We start from the raw sequence: 19,568 nt of genomic DNA on the forward strand, positions 1-19,568 counted from the left end.
TCCTCTCTCTGTGTGTCTCTCATGAATAAATAAATCTTAAAAGAGAGAGATCCAAACTGAAATGATGAGAAGTATGGTGACACCATAAGTAGGCGTCCAGGCACCAGGGTGAGGAGATTCTTTCAGGGAGGTGCCAAGGTCAAAGGCAAGTTCCAGTCACCCCCAGTCTCTGCTCTGATGGGAAGGGACAGGTTTGGGCTGACTGGGAGTGGAGGGCTGCAGGGTGGAGGCAGCTGAAACTGTGGGGCTTCGGGTCTCCTGGCCAGCTTCTACCCAGCATTGGTCTGTCAGGTGAAGGAGCCACGATTCTTAGGGGAAGGAGAAGAGACACCTGCTAATGAGTTTCAGCTGCTGCTTCTCAGAAAAATGATGGCTTGTCCTGCCATAGCAAGACATTTATTTTGATTATTATAATTGTACCAGAGAAGGGACAGAAAAATGACCTGTTGGTAATTGGGCGTTTCAAGTGGCGCCTACATGCTCTCCAGGCTCAGGCGATGGGAGCTGGGTGGTAATGGCATTGTGTGAGCCACTCCTCTTCAGGACTAGCATTCACTGTACTGTGCTGGGAGAGAGAAATAATGATATGATGAACTGTCTTGGGTACTCTTACGTATCGTGTGCACTGGAGCCTTTAACAGAGCACAATGTGTTGTAGACAGCTGATTGTGTGTGTGTTCTTTTTCATTGGTCTCAGAATAATGGCTTTGTAAAGAGCAGGGAGGCTGTAGGCAGGGGGGACTTGCTGAGAGGGAGGAGTTCTTCTGTTTACTTAAAACAACAGAAACTTCCTGCTTATTTTACTGTGGATCAAATTATGACACAAGCATAATAACCTGTCTTGAATAAGATGATTGATCGGGGGAGCCAGATGACGGAATCACGGGGCTGAGATTCTGATGCCACATGCGTTTGCAGATTGTCTCCATTTCCTTTAATCACACAGGAAGTTCTCAAGTCAGATGGGATGAGTTCATTCACTCATTTGTTCAGCAAATGCTGAGAACCCAGCTGTGAACCCAACAAAGCCCCTGCCCACACAGAGCTTATATTCAGGAGGTAAAGAGAAAACACCACCACAGACAGATGGATGTGTAATATGTCATATAGTGAGTGGTAGCCAGTGGTGGATGAGCAGAAAGCGGAATGAATAAGCCATGGCCATATGTTTAAGAGGAGGTTCCAGGCAAATGAAATGGGATCTATGAAATCCTTGACACCAGAATGAACTGGGTACCTTCCTGAAAATGGGTGAATGGCCAAGTGGCTGTAGAATAGAGAACAGGACAAAAGGGTAAGAAGTTTGAAGAAAAGGAACCAGATCAAATTAGACCTCATAAGCTATGAAGAGCATTTGGATTTTCTAAGTGTGGTAGCAAACAATGGTAGAGTTTTTAGTAAAGGGAATGTTGAATTAATTTATGTTTAAAGAAATAGGTCTTTATTTAACTTAAATAAAGGTTAAATAACCTTTAGGCAGGGGCTATCTAATAAAGGTTAGATAACCTTTATTTATCTAAATAAAGATATTTAGATATCTTTATCTAAAAGATAAAGGGCTGAGGCTCCTGAGTGGCTCAGTCGGTTAAGTATCTGCCTTCGGCTCAGGTCATGATCTTGGGGTCCTGGGATCGAGTCCATCATCGGGCTCTGCACTCAGCAGAGACTGCTTCTCCCTCACCCTCTACCCCTCCTCCCACTCATGCTCTCTCTCTCTCTCAAATAAATAAATAATCTTTAAAAAAAATAAAAAGAAGAAATAGGTCCAGCTAACAGCATACAAGAAAGGGTTAAGAAGAAAGACTCTCAGGCTTGCAGCTCAGCAGTGGGGTGAATTTGGCATCTTCTGTTGAGATGGGGAACACCAAGAGAGGAGGGTAGAAGGGAATCTAGAGTTCTGTTTTAGATATATTAGGTCTGAGGTTACATACCAGATTGGAGTGGGAGAGGAAGCCACGGGGGATGAGTCTCAGTCTCAGGAGAGAAATTTGAGTTGGACCTGTGACTATGGGAATTACCAACACACAGATGACACTTAAAGCCATGGAAGTGGGTGAGATAATGCAGGGAGTAAGAGAAGAGAAGGGAGAGGTTCAGAAGAAAGCCCTCAAGCATTCCAAAATTTAGAGGCTGGGAAGATGGACAACAGGGATCAAAAAAAAAGAAAACTGCACATAGGCAGGTATGAAGGTCATTGAGGCAGGAGTGATTCCTAGTAAGGAGAGCATCCAAGGAGCTAATACAGAAATGTTTTTGGAAGAGGACAGGCTCTTCTTCTCATAAGTGGGGCTGAGCAAGGGGGGTGTCTCCACAGGGAGAGAGGGCTGCAGTGGCCCAGGGAAGTCAGCGCCCAAGTGGGCTCAGGATGGCTTTGTGTGGGGGGCAGCTCAGCACTAGTAGCCCTCAAGGAAGTGTGGTCCAGAGCAGAGTCCCTGTACAGGAGCAGCCTGGTGCAGGGTGCCAGAGTCCAAGGAGGGTGAACAGAGCACCTGTAAGAGAGGGTGGCTCTGCATAGGTGCCAACTGAGCAGGGTAAGGAGACCATCCCCAAAGGCCAGAGCTGTGGTGCTGTGTCACAGCCCAGGTGGAGTGAGAAGAGCACCCATGCAGGGACAGCAACCCCATCGAGAGGATCAGAGTCCAAAGAGGTTGAAGAGGTGTCCACACAGCAGGTTAGCCAGGGGAGGTTTATTAGGATGTGGTCTTGGAATCCACCCTTGGGGAAGGAATCCTGACTCCACTCTTTGGGAGCTGCGTGAGCTCAGACAAGTTAATTAACCTCTCTGAGACTTACTTCCTTTGTCTAAACATAGGGATGCTAACTCTCACCTTTCAGTGTTGTGAGACAGTACAGAGATGGTGAGGAGCCGCATGCCCTGGCCTAGTGCTTAACAGTGAGCAAACCCTCCGCGGATAATAGTCTTCTTCTGAGGAGGGGAGCTGCTGTACCCTCCATGTAATAAAATAATGAAATATTTGAGTTGAAGAAGACTAGGGAGATGGTCGGGTCCAGTATTTTCATTTGAGGCAGTGAGGTCCAGGGAGGAGAAGGTACATACCCAGCTGGGTCACAGATGGTTAGGGGCACACCTGGGACCAGAACCCAGGTTCCTCTTGACCCCGAGGATGGTATCTATAAGTTATGCTCATCATGATGGTGCCACATTTGATGCTTTAGGAGCCTAAAAGGGTTAATGTAGGTGGAGCTTAGAAACAGACTTAAATTTCCAAGGTGGATATCTCTTAAGTGCAGGGGCCTCCTGCATTGGGCTGAATGACCCTGTGGGTTTCCTCAAACACTAGGATTCAATCACATGAGAAGAGCCCAAAAAATCAGAGTCCCCCGACAGTAAACAGGTAGGCCCTTGATCTTCTCTCATTAACTGAGTTGCATTCATGGCCACTGTTCAGAAAAAAAATATCAGTATTTCTCTTCAAAAAGCTCTTTTCTCTCTCAGCAGCTAGAAAGGACTGTCTCCTGCCCTGAAAAGCACCCTGCCTTGACTGCGTGCTCATTGGAATAAACACAATTAGATGAGGAAGAAAGGGGGCGATTAGGGAATTATGTTTAATGGCTGTTAGATTTGGCTCCCACACCCGGTTCAGGATGTGAGCTGCTCTCTCTTGGAAAAGACTGTTCTGGGAAAGGACTAATTTCTGGTTGAACAGTTGGGGCATGAAAAAGGAAGAAGAGCTTTACAAGTTGTTTTTGAGACTGCCTGTCTGCTCTAACACCTTGAGGTCCTGGGCTTTTGTCCCCAGAGACAGGGCACAGGTCAGACCTCCTCCTGGATGGGTTGGCACCGACTCTGTCAAGATGGTGGGGCACAGGCTGAGACAGATTTGCTCTTGACAGCTCACGGCCATAAGCAGTCGTTGGGTAGCTCCTGCATGTGCTGTGCTCCAGGGATGCTGGGGGCAGGAGGATGGTGGGAGGGTCGGATACAGTAGGGAAAATCTCACACTCCTGGAGCTGGAGAACTAACCACCTGCCGGGTGGGGCAGTGGAGAGGGTGGAGACACACGAGAGAGGCCCTGTGACAGAGTGAAGGAGAGGAGCACGGAGCTGACACATGCACCCCAAGTCATGTGGTGGGGATGAGGGTGAATTGAGTGCAGTTCAACGTGTAGTAACAAACCACGCTGCGCTGTGAGGCTGGGAATCACCAGGAGGTCAGAGTCTAGTGGGAGAGATGGGTCTGGAGGCTGTAATTGCAGGTCCAACACAATCAGGGAAGAGTGACACCCGCCCCCCCCCCAGCCTGGGTGGGTTATTAAAGAGAAGCCTTTCCAGAACTAGTGATTTTGAGATGATGCTTAAAGGATGAGTAGAAAGGAGGCTGAGAAGCAGAGATAGGGAGAAAGGAGGACATGGACATCACAGGAGAAGTGGAGAAATTAAAGGTAGTGAGAGCAGAACTCAGAAAGCAAGAAGCAGCTTTGGGGGCATTCGGGGGTGAGGCAGGGACTCATTGGAGGTGGGCTTGAGAGGGGGTGGGTGGCCACAGAGGACTTTGCGTGTCAGGTCAAGGGGCCCCTCTGAAACTATGTCCTGGTGAAATGCCCCTTCAAGAATGCACAGGTTAATTCCGTTTAGACCTAAGTTTGTGTTTTTCAAATGAATTTGGTGTCCCTAATTTTTAAATTTTAGGATCCAAGGATATTAGCAATTTATAAATTCTTTTTTATTTTTTAAAATTTTTTTTTAAAGATTTTATTTGTTTATTCTTGAGAGACAGAGAGAGAGAGAGAGAGAGAGAGAGAGATAGAGGGAGAAGCAGGCTCCATGCAGGGAGCCCGATGTGGGACTCGATCCCAGGTCTCTAGGATCATGCCCTGGGCTAAAGGCGGCGCCAAACCGCTGGGCCATCGGGGCTGCCCTATAAATTCTTTTTTAAACCTCAGTGTATAAAATCGCTCCTTTGTAACTAAGGGCACCTCTTGCCAGAATCAGATTGACAACTATCATTGGGTGCTGCTTCCCACTCAAGTTCACAGGCATAACTGCCATTTGTCAAAACCAGAGCGTGACTATGAAAATGGAAAGAAAACCAGAAAAATCTGTTATCTCTGTGCTGTCCCTCATAACTCCTTTGCTTCTGCACCAGTGACCAGATCCTCCACCCATGCTGTTATTCAAGCCACGCCCCAGGGGGGTCATTCTTCCGCCTGCCTCCCTGTTGTCCCCATCCCTAACCACCAAATCCTGGCCATTCTCTGCCCCAAATATTACATCTGTCTCTCCATGGACAATGCCCCTGGGCTCATCTGAGGCAGCATCGACTCTTGTCAGGATTTCTGCAGTAATGTCCTGTTTTCCCACCTCTACTCTCACCTTCCTCCAATTCTCCACAGAGCAAAGATAATAGCTTTTAAATGCAGCTCTTTCTCCTTTTGCAGCAGCCCTTCAGTGGCTCCTAGGATGAGCCCTGAAATCCCACTGGGCACACCACCGGGGCTCAGCATGTCTGGTTCCTGCCTTCTCTGGGCTCGTTGCCTGCTTGACCCCTACTCAGGCCATGCTGATGGCTTGTCTTCCTGCTTGGTTAAGTCCTGCTCTCAGCGCTCAGCTCAACCTCACTTCTTCAGAGAGGCCTTCCCTGACTGTTGGCACTTTCGCCGTTGCAGCTCATGACCAGTTGTGTGGTCCTCTGTCCAGTGCCCATTCCCGACATAGACTGAGTTCCCAGAATCAGGATCCCACCTGCCTTGCTTACTACCGCCTCCTGGCTGTTCTAGTGCCAGCACGAGGGCACAGGAAGACTAATAATATCTGTTTGAATACAGTGATGTTCCCATCTCACAGGTGCTCCTTTGCTCCCTGAAGAACCCACAGGCAAAAACTAAAAAATAACACCTTCTAGGTGGAAACACTTGAATACCAATTCAAAGCCATTGATGGGTATTGTTAACTATCATCCTAAGATTGATAATTGATTATTTTATTTTTTAAAGATTTCATTTATTTCAGAAAGAGAGATAGTGACCAAAAGAGAGGACAAGCCAGTGGTGGTGGGGTGGGTGGGGAGGGAGAGGCAGAGGGATTGCCTGCTGAGCAGGGAGCCTGATGTGGGGCTGGATCCCAGGATCCTAGGATCATGACCTGAGCTGAAGGCAGACACTTAACTAAATGAGCCACCCAGGTGCCCAGATAGTTGATTATTTTAAATAAAATTTTGCAGATGAGAGAAGTTAAACAGAGATAGCTAATAAGAAGTACCTTGATGGGCGCATATGCTTCAGTAGGGTTCCAGGGATTTGGCTGGAAATGCAATTTATTCTTCATCCAGGGATCTTCCAAGTCTGTTATGCACCAGAAACTGTGAGATATCCAGATTTCTGATGCTGCATATTAATTTATGGAGTATAATTATGAGACATTGCTGGCATCTGCTTAGAAAGCATATTTCTCTGCTATGTGGTCCAGGGGGAAGCTAGATTGCACTTCCATAATTGAGGGACACGGAATCAGGGTCAAGAGAGCATGTGGTCTAAACATGTGTGTCAAGTAAGGGGGGCTCTCAGTGAACTGACTGAAACAGTCAGAAATCAGCATTTTAAACACTACCTCGTAGAGTGATGATGTTTTTCTAACCTCAAGTACTTTTCCAGTTTCTATGGATTATTAAAGTAATTTTGTTCACATCCTAAATCATTTGCCTTTTTATTTGTTGAATTGATTTCCACGCAGTCTCTGCATCTTCACCAAGGTTGCTCATGTGTTCCCCAGAGCTTTGGCTCTGATGGCAGAAGCTGAACTAAATGGAGATGATATAACATCACAGAGCAATCAAAGTTATGTTTAATAAAAGCCTCTCAGATATGAAATAGATTTTTAAGAGGTTAAGGTAGAGCTAATTAAGTAAACTTAAGTGTCATTAACTGACAATGAATTGGCATTTTAAAGAAAGCAAAAGAACTTAAATAGGACACAAATTGCTTTTTTAAAAAAATTTACAAGTTGTGAAATTACCCCCAGGCAGTATAAAAGCTAACCATTTGCTAACTAGTAGATGGAAAGCTTTTCTCTTAAACCAGTTTGTTTCAGCATAACACATTTCATCAAAGTTAGAGATACAAAATGAAATGAAAGAAATTAAACTCATTAAAACATTGCCGGACAAGCAGGTCACACTTAACTGCTCTCAACTGAATAAGTAAATAATCGTAATCTGAGTAATCTGTCATAAATTCCGAAGCATTCATGAAAAGCCACATGACGGCTCTTTTGTATATCAAAATTATCAGAACTATTCATAAGCTTCACTATCTGGGATTAATACAAGTTTAAATACGCATAAAAATTGCAAAACCACGCTATCCATGGTACACAGTACATGGAAAACTTTGTGACTAGAAATATTTGTCTTTGACCTTGCGTGCTGATGCTCAATATCCTCTTTACAACAGAAAATTGTGGGATCACATTGTGTCAAGTCAAGTGAAAATGCACTCTCCTGATTTTTTGTTGTTGTGGCTGTTGAAATTTCCCCATAAATGATTCTAGAGAGATGTGGGCTCTTCTTTCCTCTAAAAAAGGAACATTTAGAGTTCTTTTCAGTGCTGCCTTTCAGTGTTTGTGAAAGGTAAAAATCCAGTTCACTTACTACTGCAATTTCTTTTTACAGACATGCCTCTGGAATATTAAAATCATATATTGCGAGAATTGTTATGTAAAATGTTTAAATCTCTACATCCACTGTTTATATGGTCATTCCCTAAGAAGCCTTTCTTTTCTCCTTTTTCATGGGCAATTATCGGACATTCCAGTTTTGTTAAGGGGATGTTTGTTGAATCTCATTTTTATATTCATACATACATTTCTCTGATCTAATACCAATCTTGTAGTGGACTTTGTGATAGTGTCACCGAAGACTTCGAAAGCTTCCGTACTTTGCACAATTGCAGGTGTAATTTATCTCACATGGTGGAGGAAGTGAAGCCAAAACTAGATTCTTTGGAGCCAGAACTCCCATGCCTATACTCCATGGAATGATTTGGTCTGTCTGCTTGCCACAGGGCAGTCTGTAGAAGAAACAGAGGAATGGACTAAAGCATCTTTTTATTTATTTATTTTTAAGATTTTATTTATTTATTTGAGAGAGAGAGAGAGAGAGAGAGAGAGCGCGCACGTGTGAGCAGAGGGGAGAGGCAGAGGGAGAGGAGAAGCAGACTCCTAGACCATGACCTGAGCCAAAGGCAGGTGCTTAACCCACTGAGCCACCCAGGTGACCCTAAAGCATCATTTTAAACAGGCCCAGTTCATCTAAATCATCTTCCCAAAAAGCCCGTCTAGAATCTGAGAAGGCTAAAACATCATTAACCAAAAGTTCAGGTTTAGTCCAGAATAGCAGGGATAGAGTGAGCTCAGTTGTCCTGGCAGGATCTCTAACAGGTGTGTGTCTGTATAACTGATTTAATTTTAGCCACCTGCTTTATTGAGCACCAACTCTTTGGAGACCAGGGAGTGAACTGTTTCCCTTCTCCCTGGGAGGCACACATTTTTGTTAGGCCTTTGACGTGAATGCAAAAGAGGTGTGAAAGGCTTTAGTCCTCCCTCCTTTTCAAGGCTTCTACTAAGGGGTTTCCACTCCCTCTGTCCAGAGCCCCTCAGGAAAACATATTTTCTCACCTTCTCAGCATCCCCCTCCCTCATCCCTCTACTGCTCCAGCTACCTCTGTTCCAGGCTTTCTAACTACTGAGGAAAATGTCTTGAGGCCAAATCACTAATCTTAAGTGTAGAAAAACACGGGGTCTCCACTTCTTTCCAGGAGAGAATCATAGATACCAGAGGCCTTAGGATGTAAAGACCCTAATTTATGTGGTTGGTTGGTTGGTGCTGATTGGAGGAGAGAAGTGGAAAGAAGCCAGAAAGGACAGTCGTCCTAGTGATCACTCTCTTGAGCCACCAGATGATGACTAACCAGTGTGGACTGTACCCTCAAAATTAGGAAGGGAGTCCCAGGAGCTCGAGGAGGCAGGGTCCCCATGACTAGTTGGCTCTGCTATAAGTGCTTTTATGGTAAAGTAGGGATGAGTAAGCCATGAGGGCCAAGGAACTGCCCTGACCTGATGCTGCCTAATTTTCCACCAGCGTGCTTGACTTTTGACTTTTGACTTTATGTGAGTGGAGTAAAGGTAATGAGGGGTTTAAACTGTGCCTGATGGTCTGTGTAGCTTGTTTAAAATAATAATTAAGGCTGGGAAAACTGAAAGAATAATGAGGGGATATTCCAGAGATCAAAGATGAGTTGAATTTAGCTAAGAGTGGGATTGCTACGTGGGCAATGACAGTAATGAAATCCTTGGATCCACGGTGGAGTGAACGTTTCCAGCTGGACTGCTGCTTTCTGATTGGGATGGGAACTCTAGGACTCTAGTGGTCACTCATATTGTCACATGGCTTTCCTTCTGCCGGGGAGTCATTGTTTCTGTCATCCTTCTCTCTGACCAGGTGTTGGACTGGATTGAAAACCACGGTGAGGCCTTTCTCAGCAAACACACTGGGGTTGGGAAGTCCCTGCATCGAGCCCGGGCCCTGCAGAAGAGACATGATGACTTTGAAGAGGTGGCCCAGGTGAGATGCTGTGTGTGGTTGTATGTGTGTGGAGCTGGGCGAGGGAGGCCAGGGCTGGGGCTTGGTATTTGGTGAGGCATGTTGGGTTGATAGGCTGGTGGTTTCTGAGCTGCCTTCCTGCCTGATGCAAGGAGACCCTTATCTGCTCTTGAATCACTGGGTGAGTGATCAATAGGCCCTTGTTTATGGTCTTCAGAGAGGATCTTCCTGCCTGCATGATCTGCAAAGGCCTTGTCCACAAGGTGGTAATGGCAAAAGGAATTGCTGTTAGAAACACCAATGGCCCAGAACTACTGCTTATGGCCCACAGGCAAGTGGGAGCTGAAAATCAGCATTGGCTCTGCTTGCAAAGCTGTGTATCTTCTAGGACCTGGAGGAAGAGATGGCACCTCTTCACCACATCGTGTATCCACAAGGCTGAATGTGCCTGGAGAATATGGCATAATATTCAGTCTTGTAGCTGAGCGATGCTCCTGATCCCCAAAAGGCATTTTTTCTAATTATGCAAAGATGCCATGAGAAGCCTTGACCATTTGAGTTCATGGCAGAGTGATATAAGAGGGCTTTTTTGTTCTGAGCCTCCAGCCCCCCAATTTTATCCTAACTCTCTTATGTTTCTCTTTTGGGGGAGTTCTCTAATGGATCCTGAACATCTTCATCTTCAAAATGAAATTCTACTCTGTCCAGTTATGTTGTCAGGCATGATCAGTTGCAGTGGAAACTAAGACTTAAGAATGAATCAGGGAAGCGCCATCTGAGAGGGAATCAGTATGGGGCAGAAGGGAGAATGACAAAGCTAGGGTTTGCCACAGTTTTAACCAGGCCTGGCTCTGATCCCACCATGTGGACAGTCCTCAGTGTGGGTGTCACACTGGGCATTGTGCAGAGTGCCAACCCTCATGCAAGGGGGCCCCAGCTCAAGACAAAGCTGTGGGAGAGCTGTGGGTGCAAAAGGTGAACCCCTGCCAAGAACCAAAGGAATCTGCTAGAGGACAGGAAAGTGGTGGGAGCAACCTACATCTCTAGAGAAGCTGCAAGTGAATGCTGGGAAGTGAGAGGCCCGGCAGGTGCCAGAAAGACTGAGTCACTAGTGACCTCAAGCTGGGAATACAGATGGATTAGACCCAACCTATGCAATAAAAAAAGCCTCATATAGAATCTTTGTGCACAGTTGGTGGGAAAATAAAGTGATGTAGTCACTCTATGGCAATTCCTCAAAAAATTAAATATAGAATTGCCATATGATTCAGCAATCCTACTTTTATATATATATATATATATATATACTCAAAAGAATTAAAAGCAGGGATGTGAAGAGATTCTTGTATACCCATGTTCATAGCAGTATTGTTCACAATGGCCAAAAGGTGGAAGCAACCCAAGTGTCCAGATGAAAGGATAAATGAAATGTGGTCCCTACAAACAGTGAACTATTATTCAACCCCAAAAAGGAAGGAAATATGACACACGCAACAAAATGGGTGAATCTTGAGGACATTATCCCATGTGAAATAAGCCAGGCATGAAAGGACACATATTAGTCCACTTATATGAAGTACCTAGAGTAGTCATCTTCATAGAGACAGAGAGTAGAATGATGGTTGCCAGGGGCTGGAGTTGGGGGGGGGGGCGGGGTGGGAATAGGGAGTTATTATTTAATGGATACGGTTTCAACCTTATAAAGAGTTCTGGAGATGGACAGTAGTCATGGTTGCACAACAATGTGAATCTATTTGATGTCACTGAACTGAAAAAAACTTTATATTATGTGTATTTTACTACCATCACAAGAACAAAAAAAGCAAACCTCATCTATACAAGGGCCTTCTACGGAATGGGCTGGATTATGCCAATGTAACATGGACAGGCCATGTATGCATATGGCACGACCCGAAATATCTGAGTGTCCAGGCATCCTGGGTGCTTCTGCTCTCTGTCAGATGGCAAAGGATGGGAGAGGGCCACATGGACGCCCTGTCTGCTGAGAGTGGGGGTTGTGGTATCTGGGACAGTCTATTGGAATGGAGCCATCCTATAGCTGTGGTGTTCTTGCCCTTTGGTTATCCTGTGGCTCAGCCCTTCCTCACTTAGAAAGGACGTCCGCAGAGCCACCCACAACCCTGAGCCAGCCAGCCCCCCTCGACTTCTTCCTGCTGGAGCCTCAGAGGCAATACCAGCCTTGGTTATAGGTCCTTGAGGGAGCTGTTGTTTTGTGTGCTGTTACAACTCAGCAAGCCTGGCTGCCACCCAAACTCTAACCCCATTTCTCCCAAGTGCTCCCCTACCTTCTCACTGGTGCCTGATAAGCCTTTCACGTGGAACCGTGCCATTCAATCAGCAGCGGAGACACATTCCTTTACATTCATGCTAAAGAAAGAATGGACACATTTTTGAGAGCTTATGGTTCTATTATGTATTTTGTCTCCCACCAATCCTGAATGATGGATTGTAGTAGCCTTGTTTTACAGAAGATGACACGAAAGCTCAGAAAATTCTTCTTCCCAGTGGCTCTGCTAGAATTCAAACTCAGGTCTGTCTGACTGCAGAGTCATGTTTTTACCCTAACTTCATGCTGTCCTTCCTTACTGAAGTATAGGACCTGAGTGTAAAATTCATTTCTAGGTGCCGGTTTGCCCAGGAAAAGTACAGAACAAAGAGCAAGAGTAGGGGGGGAAGTGGAGAGGAGATGCTGCTGTGGGGCCAAATGGGGCCATCCCATTTGACATGCATCACAGCCTTTCCCAGGCTCTGCCAATGAGTAATCTCTTTCTATAATCCGTGTCTCCCTGTCCCTGCTTTCAGATAAGACAGTGTCTTTCTTAGGAGAGGAGAGTTCTACCTTCTAAAAGACTCATGCTTTTAGAAGTGTTTCCTCTGGAATGGGGACAGATATGGACAACAAAGGGAGCACATTAACGAGGGACCATGAGGTTGCCATATTGCCCTATAAATCGGTGTCTAGAGAGGAGTCTCATAGTCCTGCTTTGTTTTCTCATCCCTACTCTGGGGAAGGGAGTAGGCAGTGGAGCTGCCTAGCATCCTGGCATTGGTAGTCCACACTGGAAAACCAACTTGACTGTGGCAAAGGCAGATGGGCTGTCAGCAGCCTCAGACCTACTTTGTTCTGTGCAACATGATCATCACGCTCAAGTGGTGAGAAAAGAGATGATCCAGGCAGGAAAGGGCATGCATTCTCTCTTGCTTCTGTTCTCAATTAGGTGAGGGCCACTGGGAGAGGAGGAGTGGATTTAATCAGGATTAGACAATTCTTGAATCAGAGATCAATGCTAAAAACCAAAGCATGGAAACTCTTGCTGCTTGTTGTTTGAGGTTGCTGGCTAAGAGATATAGTCAGGAAGGGTATTGCAAATGGTGATTAGTGGGAGGCTGGGGAGTGGGGGTCACTTGTTGCCAGTACTACAGAGGGTCATGATTCAGTGAAGGAATCTCTTCTAATGTTCTGATTTTGTGGATCTTTGATCTGAAGCTGATATGAGAAGGAAATTCTGAGCACTGTTCTCTATATTCAGGTTAAAAATTGTCTTGAACCAAAGCAGGAAGAGAGCTGTTGCACCTGTTACAGCCCCTGGGTTTCTGCTCTTCTGCAGGGAAGAGCAAGCCCTCCAGCGGAGAAAAGGGCTGCCCACAGGGAGAGGTCCGAGGGCAACGTGAAGTCCTGGAACAAATACGCCTCTGCTCTTGAGATAGTGTAGTGACATTTAAGACAATAGTAAACATAAATTATACCTGAGAAGAATTAATGTAGCAAACCATTACCTTAAATTTTGTGTCTATGAGCTCTTGAACACGTTTTAAATGAATTCTTCAACTGTCATTTGAAGGAAATGAATGAAGTACTTATGGTCCTCAGTTCATCCTGCAGATGGCACTCTTCGAATAGTCTACATGGAAGCTGAGCGAATGGGAAGGGAGCCACAGTACTTACCTCCTGGCATGGGAGGCTCCTGACAGACAGGTGGGGAGAGCCTGGGGCCAGATATGCATCAGGGGGTCTATCTCTATAAATATTTCTAGCCCGAGATAAGAGATTCTCTGTGCTCAAATAGAAGACCTCAGCACTAATGGGAACCCCTCTGGTCCTGGTATTTACTTGACTCAAATTGTCTATAAAATCATTGCATGACTCTGGCTATAGAGTAAGTCTGATTTTAAAAGACACTTGTTGTATTTTTATTTTTTTTTTTTTGTGGCATGGTAGTCATTACCAGGAGTACAAATAAGCATGAGATGGAGTTGCTGCCCATCGTAGCACAACTGTCAGAGGATACAGGTGTCCACATCTGCCCAGGAGGCAGAAGGGGATGGTACTGTTATTTTGTCCTCAGATATTTGCTATTACTCAGTAGGAAACTACTCAAGTGCCTGTGGTTTAGACAGCAGCTGTGTCTGCTCGATGAGCGGTCTGCTTTATAACCTCGTTATCTGAAATGCCAGACTTTCTGTAAGCTAGCTTAGTAAAAAAATTAGCAATCATTTGCACTCAAATATATATTATCTAAAATCTCAAAGCACCAGATCACATTTAAACAGCTAAGCATGTTAAATAGCATTAGTATAACATTTTTGGAAGAACAGACCATTTAAAGAAAGATTTTTAAAAAATATAAAAACAGGCACAATTAAGTACTTCATTCAATAATCTCTGGTTAGTTGTTTATCTGACTCTTGCTTTTTTTTTTTTTTTTCTTAAAACTTGAATAGAAAACACTTAAAATCATTCTGAGTCTTGAGGTCAAAATAGGCAAAAATGGAAGGGAAACATTTTAATGGAGCTATCAGTGACCTTAACCATCAAAGATATTCAAAGTATAATCAGCTGACTTACTGGAGCTCTAAAGGCAAGTAGAAGAAGGAATCCATAGAGATAGAAATCCCAGGCTCTCAGAGTCAGAGCGTAGTACTCATTAGTTCCCAAACCCCATCAAGTCTGTGTTGAACACTTTGAGAAATAGATATAATAGTTTCTGTCTTGAGGAACTCATGATACAAAGAAAACATGCATTAAACATATTCTAACTCTCTAAGAAATCCCATAGTTTGAAAGGAACTACAGTCTTTATTCTTTTAGGGTTTTCAAAGAGCATTTCTAGTGAAACCAAGATAAACCATTTGGTGATCCAAGTATGCCTGCCTAGGGGATAGTATAGTGATCTTTGGAGTGAATTCCATCTTTCTTTTCATTCCTGAGATGGTAACCGGTTATAGCAACTGCAAATGCAAGCAGAAGGAAAAGGTGGGAAAGCTTCAATAGCTTTTTCACACTCCAGCTTCTTAGAGAGGACAAAAGTTTCTTCAGCAGGATGAAAAAAAAAAAGATAGTGAGGAAGAAAGCCAGGAGAATGCAGAGAAATTAATGTCACGAAGTGAGCAAGTGGAAGAATATGAAATAGCAGAGAAATGAAGGACAATCTTAGCCTTTGGATCTTGTATGACATTCATCCCACTTGAGTGGAATCAGGATGGTCCCTCCATGAAGCACCAGGAAAAAGTTGCCTGAGCTTATGGGAGGGCTCTTGGGACCACACTCAGGAAGAAGAAAGATAGGTTAAATTGTAGGTAACTTCCAACCACGGGTTTTGAAGGTCACTTTATATACACTTGATGTGGAAATTGAGAGGGGGTAGGAGCCAATATCCAAGATATCCTAGAGAGCCTGCCAAGAACCTCTTATCCAGACCACGAATTGTCCCCCCATTTCTGCTGCTTTCTGTGTGGAACAAATGGCACATTCAGAAGAAATTGAGACTGCATTCCTAGTGACTTTAAGTTCTGGATAGCAAACTGAAAGACTCAAAAGCGCAGGTGGTGTCCTTATGTCTTGTTCCATGTGATGGCAGTGACTATGGAAAAGGAGGGAGGCATTGAAAAACAAATGGCTGCCAATGTAGATGGTGTTTCCAGGAGTGTACCCTTCAGAGCCGGGATGATGGACTTCTGGCAAGGGGTGAGTGCATCTTAAAAAGATTGGGAAAGACTTGGCAGAAAGTTTTATTGATCTATCTCCTTTGAAGTGAAAGGAGAAAATTATCCCAGTAGAGCCAAAACCAGATATGTGGGGCACCATACAATGACATAGAAAGAAGCACCTTGTGAAGGAGATGCCCTTAGGTCACCTTACGTAGGAAAATACATATACAATTGCCTGCAATACACACACACACCAACAAAAGTTATGTGTAACAAATAGTGTACTTAAATTTTAATATAAAAATACAAATATATGGGGATCCCTGGGTGGCTCAGCGGTTTTGCGTCTGCCTTTGGCCCAGGGCGCGATCCTGGAGACCCGGGATCGAGTCCCACGTCAGGCTCCTGGCATGGGCCTGCTTACCCCTCCTCCTGTGTCTCTGCCTCTCTCTCTCTCTCTATGTCTATCATGAATAAATAAATCTTTAAAAAAAAATACAAATATAACAAACATTCCTGAGACTTCAGTGTATTGAGCTCATAGCTAGAAAATGGTGAGAAAAGAGGATTTTTTTTTGTTTAAAGGACTCATTCTAATAGGAGGGATGAAGTTGTATCAGAAAGGATCACATTGATATGAGATCTACAAACCTGAGGGTAGTAAGCAATATGAAGAAGTAATAGAGATATAAGAAGAGGAAAAAAACAAAACAAAACTGACTGCTACTAGAGAGGACCATGGTCTGCTCCATCAGATGGAGGATGTGGGAAATGCTGTTCTGACATTATTTCACTTCTGGTTCAAGGAAATCTATGGTGGTAGTGACAGTCTTCAAACTTCCTGGCATCTCCTATACATTTTGTGACACTGTAAATAAAACATCTATATATTGTTGAGAGTGGAGAATGCTACATGAGAGAGAGTGAATCATTGTAGAAAAGCTGGAAGGAGTATATGTTGTGTCTAGACTCAACCTTGACCTTTAAATGAAAGGGTTAAGACTTTTCTCTTAAAGCAGAGAGAAATACTAAAGGCTTTTGAGTAATGATTTATTTATTTATTTTTTAATTTTTATTTATTTATGATAGTCACACAGAGAGAGAGAGGGAGAGAGGCAGAGACACAGGCAGAGGGAGAAGCAGGCTCCATGCACTGGGAGCCCGACATGGGATTCGATCCCGGGTCTCCAGGATCGCACCCTGAGCCAAAGGCAGGCGCCAAACCGCTGCACCACCCAGGGATCCCTTGAGTAATGATTTAAATTAAAATACAGCTGACTCTTGAACAATCCAGGGGATTAGGCACCAACCCTCACATAGTCAAAAATCTGCCTATAACTTTTGCCTCCTCGAAAACTTAACCGCTAATAGCCTATTGTTGCCTAGAAGCCTTACTGATAGCATAAACAGTCAATTAATGCATATCTTTATGTGATATGTATTATATGCTGTATTCTTACAATAAAATAAGGTAGAGAAAAGAAACTGTTAGGGAAACCATAAGGAAGAGAAAATATATTTACAGTACTCTACTGTATTTATCAAAAAAAATGCACAGATAAATGGACCCATGTAGTTCAAGCTCACGTTGATCAGTGGCCAAGTGTATAATCAATCTCTAAACCAGAAAAGTAAGGATTTCTCTATCCACTGGCTATTTAAATCACACATGTAGTATTGTGCCTAATTTGAGAAAGTATATATTCAAACAGATATTGACAAACTGTACTTGATCGTTAGAAGACTGCGAGGATAGTGAAATCCAAGTAACTGGATATATTCTGTTTTGAGTAAATAATGTTTTATGGAAGGCAGGGAGATGAGCTTGATAGTTGAGGGCTTCCTGTAGAAGAGATAAGGGTGGAAGGGATAATGAAGCTAATTTTAGCTTAATTCAGGTATAACTTCTAACCCAAGGTTGCTTTTTTATGAGCTGTCCAAAATCAGAAATGAAATACTTTGTGATGTCGTGTGCTTCTTTCCAGTAAAGGTGACCCTTTATTCCATTAGGATATAAACGTCCTTAAGTCTTCCTATCTTAAAAGCAAACAAAAAATGAATTAAAAGAAACTTAGACTATCTTTTCTGATAGTTTAGACTGGTTTCCTCTGTGTTTCTCTTTTCCTTCATAGCCTAAGTTTTTGAGAGAAGAGTCTATACTTGCCATCTCTCCTTCCTCACCTCCCAGATGCCCTTTCACCCTTGCCATTGGACTTCTGTCCCCTTTGGGCAACTGAGAATCTTATGAAGTCTTCAACTGGGGTTTTTATTGCTAAATTCAAAGGACACTTTTTCAGATGTTAATTGGTCTTTGGAAAGCATTTGACCCTGTCAACCATTTCCTCCTTTTAAAATTCTCTTCTCTCAGCTTTCCATGACATGTTCTTTTTGGTTTCCTTATGTGTTTCTGGCTGGTTCTTCTTAGACTCTTCTCTCTTTTCTCAAGGATTTCTTCAGACCGTCTCTTCTCACTGTATACTCCATGCATGACGTAACACTCTTTTCTAGCCTCAACTGCCATCCTTAGTCTAAAGGCTCCAAAATCCACGTCTTATCTCTGATCTCACCACTGAGCAACCTATGCATAAACCTATTGACTCTCTGGACACTTACACTTCGATTTCTCAGAGGGTTCTCAAAACCAGTGTATCCAAAATTTATTTTATTCTCCATCCCTTCCAGGTGTGCTCTTCTTCCTGTATACCCCATGGCAGTAAAGGGCACCAACCACCCAGTTGCTTGAGCCAGAAACTTGGGAGTCATTCTTGACTTCTGATGCTCTTACCCCTTCTGAGGCCATTGCAAAGTCCCACTGACATTACCTCTTTATGTGTCCCTTTCCTTTCATCTCCCTTGCCACTACCTGAGGTCAGAGTCTCATTATCCCTTTTTGATTTGTCACACTGTCCTCCTGTTTTCCTTGACTCCAGTCATAGTCTCCTTAAATCCTTCCTCACACGGCCATAAGAGTGGTTTTCCTGAAATGCACATATCATCGTGCTATTCCATCATTATGGAACCCCTAGATGGCTTCTCATTAGAATAAAGTTCAAACTATTGGTATCACAAATCTTTTATGACCTGGCTACTGCCTTTCTGGGTCTATATTTTACCGCTCATGTGCTCCCTCTACTCTTCACCCCCATAGTCCTGCTCTCCTGGTTTGTACCTGAACATGCCATGCTCTCAAGAGTCAGGGCTGTCGGCTCTGACCATCCATGGACAGCTTCTCTTCATGTTAAACATCTCAAGAATCATCTCTTCTCGAAAGAAGTGGCCTCCATGGTTTGGATTAAATGCCTTTTTCTAGGCATCCACTTATTCTGGCCACATCCCTGTCATGATAGTTATTATGCAGTGTCATAATTAAATTTTATGCCAGCCTCATTCCCCAGCTGGACTGTGACTTCCTTAGAGCAAGAATTTTGTCTCATTAGTCTTTTTATCTCAATGCCTAGCACAGTGAGCTTAACATGCAATTGGCAGTTGTAAAAGTAAATGAATGGTACAGAGAGGATTTCTTTGTGGGGTGGCTATCAGGTCAGATTATCTCCGAGATCCCTTGCAATTCTAAGAATGATAAATAGAAGAGAAGTGGATTTGATGAATATTCCTAAGAACACAGGCCCCAGAATCATATAGCCTGTGACCTGAGAGCCTCCCTGTTAGAATTTGTAGACTGCACTGAGCTGGGATCAACTGGATGGCCTTGCCCACGAGCTGACACTTGGGAAGAAGCATTTTTGAGTCATATTTTAAGTGAGGTTTTGGACTCGTCTGTGGTTTTTTTAATTGAAAAAGAAAAACTAAAAAATTATTTCAGATGAAGTCATAGGAAACCAATCTTTACAAGAGGAAATGGTAATCCTTACTCTGTGCATTTCCCCAGCCCCATTCAGTTTCCATGATTTTTCCAGCTGAGATAGCTGCCATCACACCTTACCATTAACCCTCTTCCTTTGCTAGCTTATATGTAGTGAAGTTCTTTTTTTCTTGCAGAAATTCTTTTTTTGAGAAGTGAGTAACATTGGTCTTTTTCAAAAGGATTTTAAAGGCAAAAAGA

General features: G+C 43.8%; 1 protein-coding gene across 1 annotated transcript in view; it reads left to right on the forward strand.

The window, feature by feature from the left end:
* Positions 1-19,568, forward strand: part of KALRN (kalirin RhoGEF kinase) — a 660,995-nt gene that overhangs the window by 293,233 nt on the left and 348,194 nt on the right. The window contains 1 exon segment of the mRNA XM_038583060.1: positions 9,455-9,577. Within this exon segment, the coding sequence (XP_038438988.1) occupies positions 9,455-9,577 (123 nt within the window).

Source organism: Canis lupus, chromosome 33 (assembly GCF_011100685.1).
Source record: "Canis lupus familiaris isolate Mischka breed German Shepherd chromosome 33, alternate assembly UU_Cfam_GSD_1.0, whole genome shotgun sequence".
Lineage (NCBI taxonomy): Eukaryota > Metazoa > Chordata > Mammalia > Carnivora > Canidae > Canis > Canis lupus.